The following is a 15591-nucleotide window of genomic DNA, read 5'->3' as shown; positions in this document are numbered from 1 at the left end:
GTCACCTTGGGCTGGATGGAATAGATTTCTAAATTGATTCTGATTTCCTTTCACCTTACGTGTTACACCATTTCTATGTTTACATCCTTGGTTGATATTTGTGTCAAATTTAAATCCACACTAAAAAGACAAGCACCGCTTGTCAAAAACCCAAGACACTGTAAATGTGGCTATTTGGGAGGAAATTTGATGGAATAGCTTTGCATATTTGGGTCTAAAATTGCTTTGACTGGGACCAGAAGCGTGATTTTAAGAAGTGCGTCGACCAAATACGGTTTTTATATCTATTTCCTGTGGGTGTATTGTATAAATTCCCGTAGGTTTTCAAGTTTGTGTTTGCCAGATGAAGATTATGTCATCGATAAATCTTTTCCAGAATATTTGAATAGGCCCTCATCGGGGCATTGCTCAAGATACGTTTGTTCTATTGATCTGTCATGAATATATGTTGGCATCATTTGGGGTGCCCTAAGGGAGGTTAATAAATTTACCATTACAATCTTCTTTATAAGAGACAGTAAATTGAAGTTCAGGCTGGTTGTTCTTAATTTCTTCGAAAATCTGAGGCTGACTTGTTCTTAATTTGTTCTTAAATATATAGGGTATGAGCAGTGCGATTGCTAGCTTTTCACTTTAGGGAGGTGTCTAGGCCTCATTTGCCAACAAAGTGCGTTAGAAAATCTTCATTTGCCGCCATGTTTGAATAATGTTTGAATATATGAATACATTCACTTTTTTATAAAAAACAAAGGTTGATGTTGAGTACTCCAGTTTCTTAATGTTCTGGAAATTTCAATACTCACTGTTTTTTAAGAGTTTCTTAATTATGATGTCATGAATGATGTTATGAAATGTTCATGACATTTTTTTCACATAATTTCTAGGTCGTCAGGGCAATCATGTTTTTGGATTTTAGAAAATTTCGTTGTTCTCAGTTTTATCACGATTTAATAGTTTCTTAATTTTTTGCTTCGACTTCTGAAGTTTCTTAACTTTTTCTGACTGTCCAGTACTCGTTTCTTGTAGCTAGTTTCTTATTAAAAAAATGATTGAATCCCAAGGTGGCAAAAAACTCCTCGTTTTTGAGATGAAACATTGTTCAAAGTTAGATTTTACGGTAGCTCAGCCTCAGCTTGTTCTTTATTTGTTCTCAACTTTTGAAAAATTTTGAAGCTCGTGTTCTTATAAAATTGTTCTTATAAAAAAAGAGTGTAAGGTAATATTGAGAATAAAAATCACCTGTTGTATTTTATATGCAGCAGAGTAGTTTCCCCATAATAATTTTTGATGGCATTGAGGGAAGTTTTGATACCCTCATCTTTTGAAATGCTAGTGTGTATATCGAAAATGTGTTGTAAAAAAAGAGCTCATGCTCTTTGAATCCAGGATGGGGGGTTGCCACACTCATTAAGAAACTTTCTCTTGCTCGTCTCCCCAAGGTTATGCAAACACATCGGTGAACTTGTGGACACACTGAGCAAGGACCTAAGCGGGAGCAACTTACCTTAAGAAGTATTTTAGTGTTACGGGAACTGAGGGCCAGATCTCGATTTCATTAGACGAACTTAGCCATAACAAATTATCATTTATTAATAAGATATAAACGAATTATGATACGTTATTGAATTTGTTCACTATCTTGGGGCATTTTGTTTTAAATAAAGTTGTCTACTTTCATTCTATTTTAAATTTCCCCGACAGATACATGCCAAGCCTCGTAAAAGTTAACGCATGCGCAAGTTTTTTCAGGCTTTATCTGATAGGCAGGAGCTCTCCTTCTGCCTAATTCCTATTCTATGGTAATGGCTTTTTTCAGATCAGTTGGTAAAAGCCACTTGCCATTGGAAACGAGGCTTGTAAGTAAATCTTCTTCATGGTGGCGGTGTGTTAGGTTCGTTGAAGTTGGAGCTGAGGAGCTGTCTAGTTTCCATACTGCTCGACCGACCTGATGACGTAATTAGTTTACCCTAACCCTAACCCTAAACCTAAACCTAAACCTAAACTTAAACCTAAACCTAACCCTAACCCTAACCCTAAACCTAACCCTAAATCCTAACCCTTACCCTAACCCTTTACTTGAAATAAATAATCATGCTAATTCATGACTATGAATCATGCTTATTTATGACTATCAGGTCGAAAAGAATGGAAACTAGACAATGCCGTTGATGTTATTCTGCGGTGGTCAGAGAGGCCACCGTGTCTGGCTCTGCATGGTTTTTTGTTGTTGTATATATTCTCATAAAATCGTTACAAAACACACACAAGTTTACCAGACGATACCACGGGAGCATTTATAAATAGCAACCCTTTATATAAATGGCAATCTACAATCAGCATATAAAACTAAATCAACTACAATAAGAAGATATTTCTAGAAAGAGGAGAGAGGAAATATATTGTTTGTATCACCAATCAATTAAAAACGTTTAGAGGACTGGATATATTTTAGCGATGCAGCAAGAATTTTCGAATTTGATTCGAGTGATAACTCTTCATTACCATAGAGGACGATATTTAAGCAGATTTTTGTTTGAAAAATTCATCAGACCACGAGGCAACAATATCGCATTTAGATCGTTGAGGAAATCGCATCTATCTACGACATAATTATTGCAGAGCAGAAAATAGTGCTCCGTGTCCTCAACACTGTCATTTTTCGGGCACTAAGGGTTCAAAGTGTCATTAAAGTTGTGCTTAAATTTGTGAAAATTTTGCTTCCTGAGTCCAACAAGTAGTTTTTTGTTTTTAGGGCCAATTGAGCCACAAGGAAATTCCTTTCCTTCCAAGAAAAATATTGTTATCGAATTCCTTGGTTGGAGTTATGAATAAGCGGGAACTTTTCATGTGTAAATAGAATTGTTAAATATATGGAATTAATGATGATGTGGTTTTTGTAACCACTTTCTTTGTCAGCTTTTTGTGTATATGCATGTGCTATATACTCAGCGTTTTTCCGGTGACATTCTGCTTTGATAGAGCGAATACATGTTGTTTTGCAATACAAGAAACTTTTTGTTATTTATTAAAAAGTAAGAAAAAGATATGACCCTATAAATGGCAACCCGCGGCCCGCAAGGTACTTTTGTGTGGCCCGGAAGGTCCCTGTGAATCTGTAAATAATGTGGCCCAATGCACGGGTGTCGGTTCGATATCGATTCAGTGATCCTAGATTCTTGTCTGGATTAGCATTCCTCGTTGACATTTCTAGTCACTCGAACAAGCTGGACAAGAAGCTTCAAGGCCATGGTCAATTTGTGAATGTGGTGTATGAACATGTTGTCACGTTCCTGCTTATGCTAAATCTTTGGAAAACTCAGCTGAATCAAGCGAACTTTGTTCATTTTCCATCTCCAAATGAAGTTTATCGAGCTGCAGGGTACCAGTGAATTGAAACAGAAATACAAGGAAACTCATATCATCCAGTTTTATATGGAGAATCTCCACGGTGGATGATAGTTCATATCCAGGTCTGGTGCAGCATGCCAAGAAGATGTGTTGCATGTTTGGAAGTACTTCTTACCTTTGCGAAAGTCTCTTCTCAAAGATGAAGTATGCGAAGAGTCGACTGCAGGCACCGCGGAGCGTTGAGAAAAGTGGGGGGTCTAAAAAATGTAGGGGGGCTAAAACCATATAAAAATAGGCTTTACTGGTAGTTTATTAGTTAATATTTGGCATTTTTGCAAAAAGTAGGGGTGGGGGGCTAAAGCCCCCTCAGCTCCCCAGCTTCGCGGTGCCTGGACTGCGATCTCAAATGACTGATCAGCAACTTGAAGGCAACTTGCGGCTGTCAACATCAACAATTCTGCCAAATATTGAGAAGTTGGCCTAGGACATGCCGCACCAAGATGCGCATTAGCTTCTTGTAATATACTGACCAGTGAACACCTACTTTACCTCTATGTTTTTATTTACGAACTGCTTCTGAGTTTGAGTTTGGTAGAAGCATCAAGCAACTTTCATGCGAATACAAATGTAACATTTTACAACTTAACTGAAACATGACTGTGACCTGAATATGAGATTCTTATGGTACTGTCTTTAAACTACATAACAAGTTTGAATAATAGAACAAAGAACGTGGGTAAAGGGTCCTCTAATATTTTCAACACATATATATTTTTGCAAAATTCGAATAAGCGAAAAATGTCTTTTTGTGTTGGAATATATAGCTATTGCAGGCCTGAGGTGACGCAACAATTTGGTCGTAGCTCTGTATGGATTACATAATTCTTTCCGGTATCCAAGCACAACTAAGGAGGTAGGGGGCTGAGATACCCGCTTATTTTGAAAATTTCAAAATTGCTTAGAAACATGTAAAGTCTGTGGTATCAATTTTATTTTCCTGACAAAGATGCAATCAAAATTTTAATTTCAATATCAAAATTTTGACATCAATCTCATTTACCTGGCAAAGATGCAACTAAAATTTTAATATCAATCTTGGTTACCTGACAAAGAGACAATTAAAAACCTGGCACAACTGCTCGTCGTCTAGCAACACCTATCTAGCTTCACAAGATACAAAAATATTTTTATAAGATTCGCAAAGCTCTTTGTCTATCTGTCAGTGGGCAAGGTTTAGCTCCAACAAAGAAACCTTTCAGAATAACTGCGATAATGTATCTTCAAGCTGAACACTGTGTACTAAAAATAAACCTTTTGAACGAGATTCAGACAGTGGGTTTGCTTGGCAATGATGTTTCGTTTTAAAACAAACGTAAAACTAGACTTTCCCCGCTAATGGGAAAAGAATCCCCGCTAGACTTTTCTTCCTAGAACAAAATAGTACAATTCTTACGGAACTGTTTAAATAGAAAAAGAAGCAACTGGGTGGGTCATGGCCACTGGTGCAACCCAACCGAGCGTCGCAGTGGCAAACTTCTTTTTTCAACTGTCTATCTTTGTGATACAAACAGGTATTAGGTATATGCATACCATCCATGCATAAAAAAGAAAGAGAGGTTAGAATGCCTTGCTGTTTAGACTGTGAATACCACATATTGACGATGGTATCATATGATTTGGTTTAAATAACACACGCAAAACTATGTATGATGTTAGGGATATTGGGCGTGGTACATTGAATTTCCACAACGTTACCGCTAATGGTTTGGTGCATCCTTGAATTGACCCTCCCCCCCCCCCCCCCCCATCAAATTGAATTGACGTGATAAGAAAGGTCGCGAACATTTCATAACATCATTCAAGGCATCATAATTAAGAAAATTTTAAGAAACAGTGAGTATTGAAATTTCCAGAACATTAAGAAACTAGAGTACTCAACATCGCCCTTTGCTTCTTACAATAAAAATTAGTGTAAGCCAAAAATTTGGCTTTTTTTAGGTTTATCTAAATAATTCTCTAATTTGACTGAAGATTTGTATTTTTGAAGCAGCTGTTTCGTTTGTTATTCCTCTGTTTTAATTGGCTTTTAGTAAGCACCTTTTTTTGGATCATTTCCTTTGAGACCTTTTGGTATCTTTTGTAAAGTAAAACGAAGAAATTGAGGTGTCAAAAATATTCAAAATCAAATGGTGTTACTTGCTTGATGCAGTTTGAATCGCTTTTCATAGTGCCATAAGACTCGTTAGATTGTCTAAATCCTACGAAGGGCGGGCAGGTTTTCTCGTTTGCCATTTCTTAAAACAAATTGCATTCGAGGCTGGCAACCTCGGGGGTGATATTGGCGTCATTTCGTTCTGGGAGTCACGCAGGATCTTTTTAAGGCTTAAAAATTTGCGACACTTTAAAAGAAGTTTGTTATTGCAGTGTAATGCACCGAAGAAGCAAAGTTTTCATAACAGTGTAATTGATGGCCTGACAGTCCAAACAACAGAAAGATTTTTTGAAACAGAATAAGAAGATTACAATTCTTGATTCATTTTTGGCAAATATGAAGATAAGAAATTGCCAAATAATATCTTTAGTTGCAAGCGATTTTGTTACCACAATATTGAAACGGATTTATGTGCCTTTCAATGCATATCTAAGGGCATGTTTACATGAAGTGGGCTAGCCCACTTAAGTGGACTGGTTAACTCAAGTGGGGTCCGTGCTTTTTCTATAAATTCCTTTGTTCTCTGTATTTGCATTTACAAGGAGAGTGGGCCAGCCCGCTCAAGTGAGATCCGCGAGAAGGATAGGTGGGATCCGCGTCAGGTGGGATGAAAATTAACCATGTAAACGCACTCAGGTGGGTTAGCCCACTCACTGAAAGCAAATGCGCCTACGTGAAGGAAGTTGGCGCCAAACTAAACCAAATCATACTGTCGTATGAATCGGCAGCAATAGTTTGGGCTCTTCTGCTAAAACCGTAGCAAACGCGTACAGAAATTCAGAGAATTCAAACGTTTCCTCAATCGAAATGACACTAACATGTCGATCGCATACTTTTGATAGATCGAACACAAAATCAGAATTCCGTCTATTGTTAAGGAAAACTGTTATTCAATACTGTGGCGCGAAAAACTAAAAAAACCTCATTTACAATTTTCAAATTAGAGGCCATCCCACCTAAGTGGGATAAATCGCGTCCTCATGTAAACCCTTGCGAATACGATCTCACCTGCGGAAACTAGCCCAGTTCATGTAAACAGGCCCTAAAGCGCGTTCGGGGAATTTTGATGTTCCTGCAGTGATATCTATTTAAAAGCAGTTTCTTTGTGGCCCCCCGACTCCGCGGTCATTCAAATTTTTTGCGGATATGCAATTGGCTAGATATGATAGTGACGTAATAAAAATTCCCGATGGGCTTTTGTGTGTCGCGCCTTTAAATAAAAGAGATGAGGTTAAATCTTGTTTGGTTTGCAACACTGGTGGAAAGCAAGCTTTATCGATAACTGAAATAATGGCGAATAACAATTTCGTGACGGAAAAGTCGAAACTGATTCCTTTAAAACAGGAATCGGGAAAATTTCAAGCATCAATTAATAGGTTTATAAAAAGTGGCAAAGAACTGGCAAGAAGCCTTGGTTTTCTACATATGTTTTCTTACATTGTTGGAATATTATTTGGCTCGGGTGTCTTCATATCTCCCAGCTTTGTGGCCAAGCAAACTACAAATATGGGAATGGCGTTGATTATATGGATAGGCGCTGGAGTGATATGTGTATTTGGAGCACTGTGCTTTTGTGAGCTAGCTGCTGCGATAAAAAAGAGTGGTGGTGAATACATTTTTATAAAGGAGACGTACGGAGATGCAGCGGCTTTTCTGACGTTGTGGGCACAAACCCTTGTAGTCACCCCATCTGCACTCTCAGTTTTAGCTGTGACAATTGCTGAATATTTGCTCGGACCATTTTATGACATAACATCTTCTAGTGGTATTTGGCTGGTAAAGCTGATCGCCTTGCTCTTCCTATTCATAGCGGCAATTATCAATTCTTTAAGCGTTTCATGTATAGCAAAATCGCAAGTCTTTTTTACAGTCATTCAAGTAATATCAGTGCTGTTTTTGATTGTGCTGGGAATATGGAAAGCTTCAACCGGGCATACTCAAAATTATGTTTCGATTTTTGACAACTTTGGCAGTTTTGAGCTGGGCAGCCTGAGCATCGCATTATACAATGGACTATGGGCATATGATGGATGGGGTCTTGTTTGCACAATCACAGAAGAATTACAAAACCCAGAGCGGAACCTTCGATTGGCAATTATTACTGGAATCCCATTTGTGATTGTGTGCTACCTTCTAGTAAATCTATCCTTTATGTCAGTATTAAGTCACGATGAAATTGCCAATTCCTCTACCGTCGCTACAAGTTTCGTCGAAAAGATTCTTGGAAAAAAAGTGGCCTTGTTAGTTCCTATTGCTGTGGCACTGTCTTGTTTCAGTGCTCTAAACGCGAGTTTACTCGTTTGTTCCAGAACACTTCTTTCTGCCTCTCGTGAGGGACATTGCCCAGAACCATTGTCCTATATACACGCCGACAGAAGAACGCCAGTACCAGCAGTCTTGCTTTTTTGTTTACTGGCACTGACTTGGATTATCTTTCTTGGGGCTGGTACTCAAAGTCTTCTTATTTATTTCTCATTTGCAATTTGGTTCACGTACGGTCTTGCGATATTCGGTGTCATTGTTCTCCGGGTGCGACAACCAGATTTGCCAAGACCTTTCAAAGTATGGATAATCAACCCGATATTCATGACATTGGTGTCCTTGTTTCTTATAATTGCTCCGTTCCTTAAAAATCCTTTGGAGAGCACAATCTGCCTTATCTGCATGTTACTTGCCATTCCGTTCTATTTCTTAGCCATACGAAAAAAGAACTTTGCACCAGCATGTTGCATAAAATTGAAGAAGAGGTTCTATAACTTTATATTGTTTCGGTTTAAACTTGTTCCTTGTGTATACAATAATAACAAAGAGCCTGCGTTAGATATTTCAATTCTGACAAATGATGCACAAGCTTAGATACCTATGCACGACTTTTTCAAGCGTCTATACAAACAGTCAACATTTTTACACTACAGATAAAAGCTAGATCAACGGTTTTGATAAAGCAAATTCCTAGGCTGCACCTTTAAAGCACTGCCATTATGTGCTGATAGCACTAAAGATTTATTAAGCTACTAAATTGGTAAAATATCTTATAAAAAGCAACTGCTTTCCCCTCTGGATACCCGAAAGACACAGGACAGGATTTGTTTCAAGCATTAAGGATGTTCAAGTTAGGCCTAGTAGCACACAACTTCATCTACACAATTGCAACATTTCGAATAAATATCATAACAAATCATTTTCACACACCTAGCCAAAGTTTTTTGATGTTCCCTCCCGCCTAAAATAATCTATGAATCGAAATAATGGTATCAAGACTTGCATGAAAAACAAAACACAAACCACTACCCATTTTCCTGACTATTTACCATAACACCGATACGCCCCACCCCCCCCCCTCTCCCTCAGAAAACTCTGGCCATAGACCTTGTTTTTCACTTTAGCTTAAACAATGGAGTAAGACATCAGGGAAAGGAAAAAATTTCTCTGAAATCGCTACTTTTTAAAGACGTTAGCAGTTGAAGAAGTTGCACTATTGGTTTCTCTTAGTGAACGAATTGCTTCACGCCCCCAACATTTTTAGAACGTAAGTAGCCACCAGATAAAATGGTTATGAATTTCTTTGCGCTTCTTATAATAAAATAATGACATGACAAGTTGAGAATGTCGTAGATTCTCTGTAAGATTATTTACTATCATTATTTGAAATGCATCTATGCAAATTAGAATTTGATGTAGATGTTTAATATAATTGCAGCTTTCGCATTAAATAAAATCATAAAGAAGTCTGTAACATGAACTCGATATTTATTTACCCAAAGACATACGATAAACGTATAATAAAAGATCGGTAAAGAGATATGAAGAACAAATATAACGCTCATGAAGATTTGGTTCTTAACAGGAATGTGGGGAAAATAATCAACTGTTTTATAAAAGTTTACGCTAATCAAGCTCTAGCTGTCTTAGTTTTGTGATTGAGAAATTGAGAAAGTTAGAGCATTGAGAAAAGTTTTGTGAGAGGTGCTTTTAATAACATCATTGTGATGGCAGAGCAAAGAAAACACACTTTTTACATTCTCACATCTTGATAAACATTCAAGATTCACTACGCAACTGTACGAGATTAAAAATATTACGGATCCACGGATTAACTGAACTAAGGATTAAATATACTGCCTGCCACGTGATTACGTTATGTAATGTGACCTGGAGAGCGTCATCTCCAGTGTGTCCACATCACATGACGTTACTGTCATGCGCTGTAGTGATGTCGCTTTCTCTTTCAGAAAAAATAAAAAAAGTGTAAACACATTGTTGTGAAGTGAGCAATATGTTGCATTTATAATTTTACAGCTATCATTTTTTTGTTAATTTACATCAAGAACCATAAAGGATCATTCTACAAATCAAGTTTAGTAAATGTTGCTTTTTTATGTGATCTTTAATTTTTTGCAAAAACACTTGCTCAAGCTTGGATATTCTTAGTGAAAAGGGTTAAAACATTTTGGCAAAAAACAGAGAAAAGGGTACATTTTACGTAACCCAGATACTTTTAAGAACACACATGATCTAAATTGAGCCGAGTGACTGAGCCTGCCAGGCGTCTGATCTATCCCTAGATATTGATACAACTAGAAATAGCTCTTGCTAGTGCTGCCCGCAAACAATTAGTTCCTTGATAATGATTTTTCTGAAAATTTAGGTCAGGACTTTTGAAGAAGACACCATCTTGGGTTTTCACAGTATTATAAAAACAGCTACTGTAGTTGATGCTAAACTATTCTTTTTATCAAGAATTTTTGGTGTTCAGTTTGCCTTTGATTTAAGTCCAACGCCCTTTTAAAAATCATGAAGATTTTCGAGGGTTTGACATTTATTTTTTGTTTTCGTGAAGTAAACAAAGACGTATGAAAATGGACACGTGATAGAACGGGTACAGCTAAAATCGATTGCGATAAAGGATTCGTACAGCGATGTACAGGCGATAATCACGACAATCATAACTTTTGCTCGTACGGTCTCGAGTTTTTGGGAGAAAGGTGTGGCATTCGACTGGTTTTGATTCCCAAAACTTCGAATCAAAACTTCCATCCATTGCGGAGAACCGAGCTGGGATGCAGCACCGTTTTCGTGCCAAAAAACCGAAGGCTTTTAGCAGAGTCTTCGCAGAGCAACGCTCCGAAGATAATTGCTTTCCGCAGAAAGAGGTGGCGGTTAACGACCTCCTCGACAAAGCCGATTGATTGACAATGAAATTGATTGACAGTTGTCATGGCAGCAGAAAAGTGACAAAATCTGCTGACAAAGTGCTGACAACATGAACTGAAGCTTCTATATGCTACTTATACGTGGGGTAGACTATAAGCCCTTCACTCGCGCGCTATCGCGCGCGAGTTGCGGGCAAAAAGGGAGCTTTTCCAATATGATATTGTTTTTCAATTAATTCTCAACGCCGTATCCCCAAGGAATTTCTACACCACTGGCCTTAAGTTATCTGGCAGCAGGTGAACTGATCAGCATTCTTAATTTAGATGCATGTATTTCGAGAATGAATGACCACGAGACACCAATGCGAGTGAATGACGTAATGTGATTTGGTAGACTATGATCTAGTGCCGACCTAAGACAGTTCGTTAAGCTGAATTCACACTGGACGCGTCACGGCGCGGCGCGTCATGACGCTGACCAAGTATTGTTAGCATTTTCGGCAGCTATGCGCACGCAGCGCGTTTTTTCAGCCACGCGTCACCGAGCGTCAAAGTTAAATAAATTTAACTTTGACGCTCGGCTCGGTGACGCTTCAGAACAATAGAAAACCTAGAGAATAATGACAGCCAGAAACGTAAACAAGGAGCTTCTGAAATAGGCCATTATAAAACTGTATTGCTTGTACGGTGAAGTATATTTTGATGAGTCTCTCTGATTAAAGCATCGGGGGGCCAAATTCTGAAAGTAACAAAAACAAATCACATTTATTAGTTTGTGATAAGTAACAGTATTATTCGTGTTTAGTGTCTTTGTCTATAAAGTTGCCTCGTTGATGTTCAATTCAACAATGATGTTGAGTCATTGTGTTCCGTTTTGGTAAAAAAATATTTCAATCACTCCCCGTTAAGCTTTCAATATCTTTCAAAGGTGTACTTCCTAAGGAATTTAATTCATGAAAATTTTCGGGAGTGTTGATGAAAATAAGCTGTTTAATTTTCCCTCGAATTTTGGCAGGAAGGGAAACCCCATGAATCTGTAAAGCCAAACATTTTGCTAATTGTAGTAGACCTTCAATATCAATAAAAATTTCAGTTCACTAATGGATGCTTGAAGAGAATCGTCTTCCTCTCAAAACATTGGCCAACCTCTCGGACCGAAACGTCGAAGAAACCGCACGAGACTAATTGAAGTACATAGAATACCTAATTTTTTGGCCAAGATGCTGTTTTTGATATATTAGCTTCAGATTACCGTTTCATCCGTTTCTGTAGCAAACTTAAGTGTCCAGCTTGACTTTGCAATGCAAGGAATACAGTACAACTTGTCAAGAATTTTGCAAGTTTGCTGTGAACAGCATTGGAAAACAGAAAACGCGCCGCTCCATGACGCATCGTGTGTGAATAGCATGAAAAAGTGCATGACGCGACGCTCGATGACGCTCAGTGACGCGCCTCGCCGTGACGCGTCCAGTGTGAATTTTCTGATCAATAAAATATTTTAATATTTTTTTCCCAAACCATTTATTTGTGTGAATGTGATTGAGTGTGATATTTATCATACCAATACATCAAATGTTTCAATTTCAGTACATTCTAGAAGCCCTAGTTACTGTTTATTCAATGTTTCAAACCAATAGGTAGACTTTTGAAACCGATTTAGTTCTTCTTGCCTGTAAATAATTATGATGATAATTAAATGTCAGCATTTCCTTTGTGCCTTTGATATATGATTACAACATTTGATTTGAAAAATGTACGTTTTTGTAATTTTGTATTATATTATACATGTTACTTGCAGAAATATGTCTATGTTTCTTGTTTTTTCTTATTTATTTTAAAGTTAAATTTCACTTAAGCCCAAGATGAGTTGGACAACTGCAAATGATGTTGCTTTATGCCGGGAGATTCTGGTTCTAGAACCATATAAATATAAAGTGGGTAGTAGAGAGAGGGGCCAGTGCTGGGATGCAGAAAACTTGAATTCCATATGTCACCGCAAATTTTCTGTAGACCAGAGGGCTGTTAGAGACTCAGAAAGAGATTGTCAAATTTAGAGAAATATTACAGGAAGAGAATGGCAAGTGAGGAAAGGGCAAGTGGGATATCCCCTGAAATGACAGAGCTTGATGAAGCTCTTGAAAATATTCTTGAATTAATGGAGGAGGCATCAAAAACAAGGAAAGGTATGGACAAGAATCAGGAGGTAAATCAGCAGCAAGTGGCAGAGGCTATTAGAAAACGATCCATGGAAACATTGGCAGAAACATTGGAAAGAGAGAAGGAAGGGACGGGAAAGAAGAAGAAAAGATGTTTTGTTGGCTCAGATATCATTGATTATCTGAAAGACAAAAATGAGAATGAGAAGCATTTAATGCTAGAACTAAAAGAAAGGCAAAATAATATGCTGCTGCAGCTTGAGGAAAGAGTCAATTGTTTAACTCAGCAACAACAATAGCAGCATATTATCTGCAGGAGATCAAAGAACAAACTTCTAAAATACTTGAACTTATTAACAAAAGCTTTTCAGACTGAAATGGCATGAGGTGGAACATAGAGGTTTATTTTTAAGTTAAATGTCTCATTATCACCTTCAGTTCTCTTCTTTTCCCCCCTCTACCATCAATGTTATGTATATACTGCTGGTCAGTTGCTTCTTTTGCTAGTACTTTTTGCTTATTTACCATATTTGCTTGGGTCAAAGCTGCAACTACATTATTTTATCCAAAAACAATTTTTATTTTATGAGTTGTTTCTATTCAAGAGAGGATCCTTATTTCTTAAAACATTTCAAAAATTTGAATATTCCAATATCACTAATTTTAACATTAAAATGATGGCTCAACATTGGTTAAAATTTACATGTCCATGAAATACCACTGATGTGTCTTTATTTCCTTACAACCTTAATGTATCACAATGTCTTGATGTATTTCTCTAAATACACTAAAAGTCGAAAAATATTTTGAATGCCAAGGGTCAAACCACTGTGGTTTCCAATTGAAGATTCCATTTCTCTATTCAAGGGGCTGTTGTTAATTGTTTCCCTTTTCAAATTGTAGCTTTTAATTGAGGGTAGCTTCAAAATTAGAAAATATATGATAAATAGCTTGAATTATGAATCTTTCCATGTCACAATTAGAAGCCTGTATATGTTTTTTTAGCTAATTCTTTACAATGAAAAACATCAAAATTTTTGAAAGCCATTTCCAAATATAAATGACAAATGACAAATACTGATTGTGGTATTTCTCAAAATTAAATTTTTGCACTGTTTTTTATCAAAATTACTGTTTACCAGTCTGCCATAGAGTGCTTGTTGTTGTATCAGCAGAGCTTTATATGCTTTTGCCTGAAATTGGGAATTGCAAGCTAGAGCTGTATTGTTCTGTACATTAAAGAAAATTGTTATTTGGATTAAATATAGCCATGAAAGTTGTCAGGGTATAGCCGTGTGCATAACTGAGTTTGAAATCATTGGCCAAGTGGTAGTTTTTAAAAAACTGTTTTTGGTTTAAAATTTGCTGGTCTTTGAGATATTTATATAAAATAATCTCCAAGTGCAGGAGGCTGGAGATTAAAAAACTTTGTGGTACTTGATCCATACAGACACGTATTGGCATTACGACAGAGAGCACTAACAATGTAGAACTGACCCACAGGACTCAACCCAATTTTCTGATTTTTGTTGAAGTCCATGAACTTAAAACTATTTATGATATCCCCAAAAATCCATTCAACTGACACCCTAACTCGGCTCATGGACTGATTGAATGCGTGCTCTTCTGGTGTCAGGCTAGGTCTTCTGGGAAATGGGCGTTGTAAATGAACCCAGTGGGGGTATGCAGGATCACTATACAAACATAGTGCTTGACCTACTGGGGAGAAGGAATACTCTGTCAGTTGAGGTAAAAGCCCAGACATTGCAAGCAAAGCACTGTCATGACGCCTTTCCTCTACAGAACCAAACAGGTTAGCAATCAAACCATTTGGTGCAACTACAGATTGGATTTTGATTGCATGAACCCATTTGTGACCGTTGTAAACAACCCTTTGATTGCGTTTCGGTCTGCATATGGGCCTAACTGTGCCGTCAATAAATCCCCAGCAGTTATCTAAAGCAGCACCTTTCTGGTGAATTGCATCTGCAAAAGCCTTTAAATTTGGCCTAGAAAGCCAAGGTTGGTCTAAGATCTGAAGAAGGTAACCAAACCGTGAGTGTAACATGCCTACAAGCATGTTGGAAATCATGCTCAACTGGGGAACTGGTCGTCCAAACCTTGGAATTAAATCGCCATATCTACAAGGATATGAAAGGCGACGAAGGAGGATGCAAAAAAAACACCATTGTAGACTCGCACATGGACATGCCAATACGGAAAGTACGGATTCCTTCGGACATTTCTCTCTGGGAGAAGTAACTCTTCGTCATCGATGAGACCAGCATCATGGTGGGCATAGAGAATTTCATTAACTCGCTGAACGTCGAGAAATTTCATGTTGACTTTGAGTCGTCGTAGTGAGATTTCGTGAAAACAACAAAATCAAATTGGGACACGACTGGGACGATGTGACCGCGCTAGTTTACAGGCCCCCCGTGGGTCGTCGTCTTGGAAAATCGTAAGCTCTATGTTATTCGGGACCTGTATTAGGGCCCTTCGGGGGGGGGGAGGGGCTGGAGTACGCAGCATGACCCGAGTTAGACATCTAGCGCCTTCGGGGTTTCTATATCATTGTACCACTGATCTATAGCATTGTACGACTTATACATATACACTCTTTTGGTGGTACAAAACTTAAAAATGACTTTGAAAAGAGCAAACATTTGAGTAAACTAAAGCTTTTTCTCTGACACTCTTTAGAGTTGAAGACATCAGAACA

General features: G+C 37.8%; 2 protein-coding genes and 1 pseudogene across 2 annotated transcripts; 2 read left to right on the top strand and 1 right to left on the bottom strand.

Annotated features, from left to right (window-relative positions):
- The first annotated feature begins 6850 nt into the window (after positions 1–6850).
- Positions 6851–8416, top strand: LOC135696361 (b(0,+)-type amino acid transporter 1). Its single transcript, XM_065215733.2, has one exon. It carries the CDS (start codon positions 6851–6853, stop codon positions 8414–8416), a length of 1566 nt encoding a protein of 521 aa, XP_065071805.2.
- Positions 8417–12575: 4159 nt separating this feature from the next.
- Positions 12576–13168, top strand: LOC148958538 (uncharacterized; annotated as a pseudogene).
- Positions 13169–14250: 1082 nt separating this feature from the next.
- LOC148958537 (uncharacterized) lies at positions 14251–15138 on the bottom strand (the record flags this gene model as incomplete). The annotated part of the gene is made up of 1 exon (XM_089112472.1): positions 14251–15138. A coding segment is annotated over one exon (888 nt), but the record flags the coding sequence as incomplete, so codon positions are not given.
- Between the last annotated feature and the right edge of the window lie 453 nt (positions 15139–15591).

The sequence above is a fragment of the Rhopilema esculentum genome, chromosome 14, assembly GCF_057945365.1.
Source record: "Rhopilema esculentum isolate cy_ngs chromosome 14, ASM5794536v1, whole genome shotgun sequence".
Lineage (NCBI taxonomy): Eukaryota > Metazoa > Cnidaria > Scyphozoa > Rhizostomeae > Rhizostomatidae > Rhopilema > Rhopilema esculentum.
The sequence above is the reverse complement of the archived record's forward strand: the minus strand, read 5'-3'. Positions and strand labels throughout refer to the sequence as shown.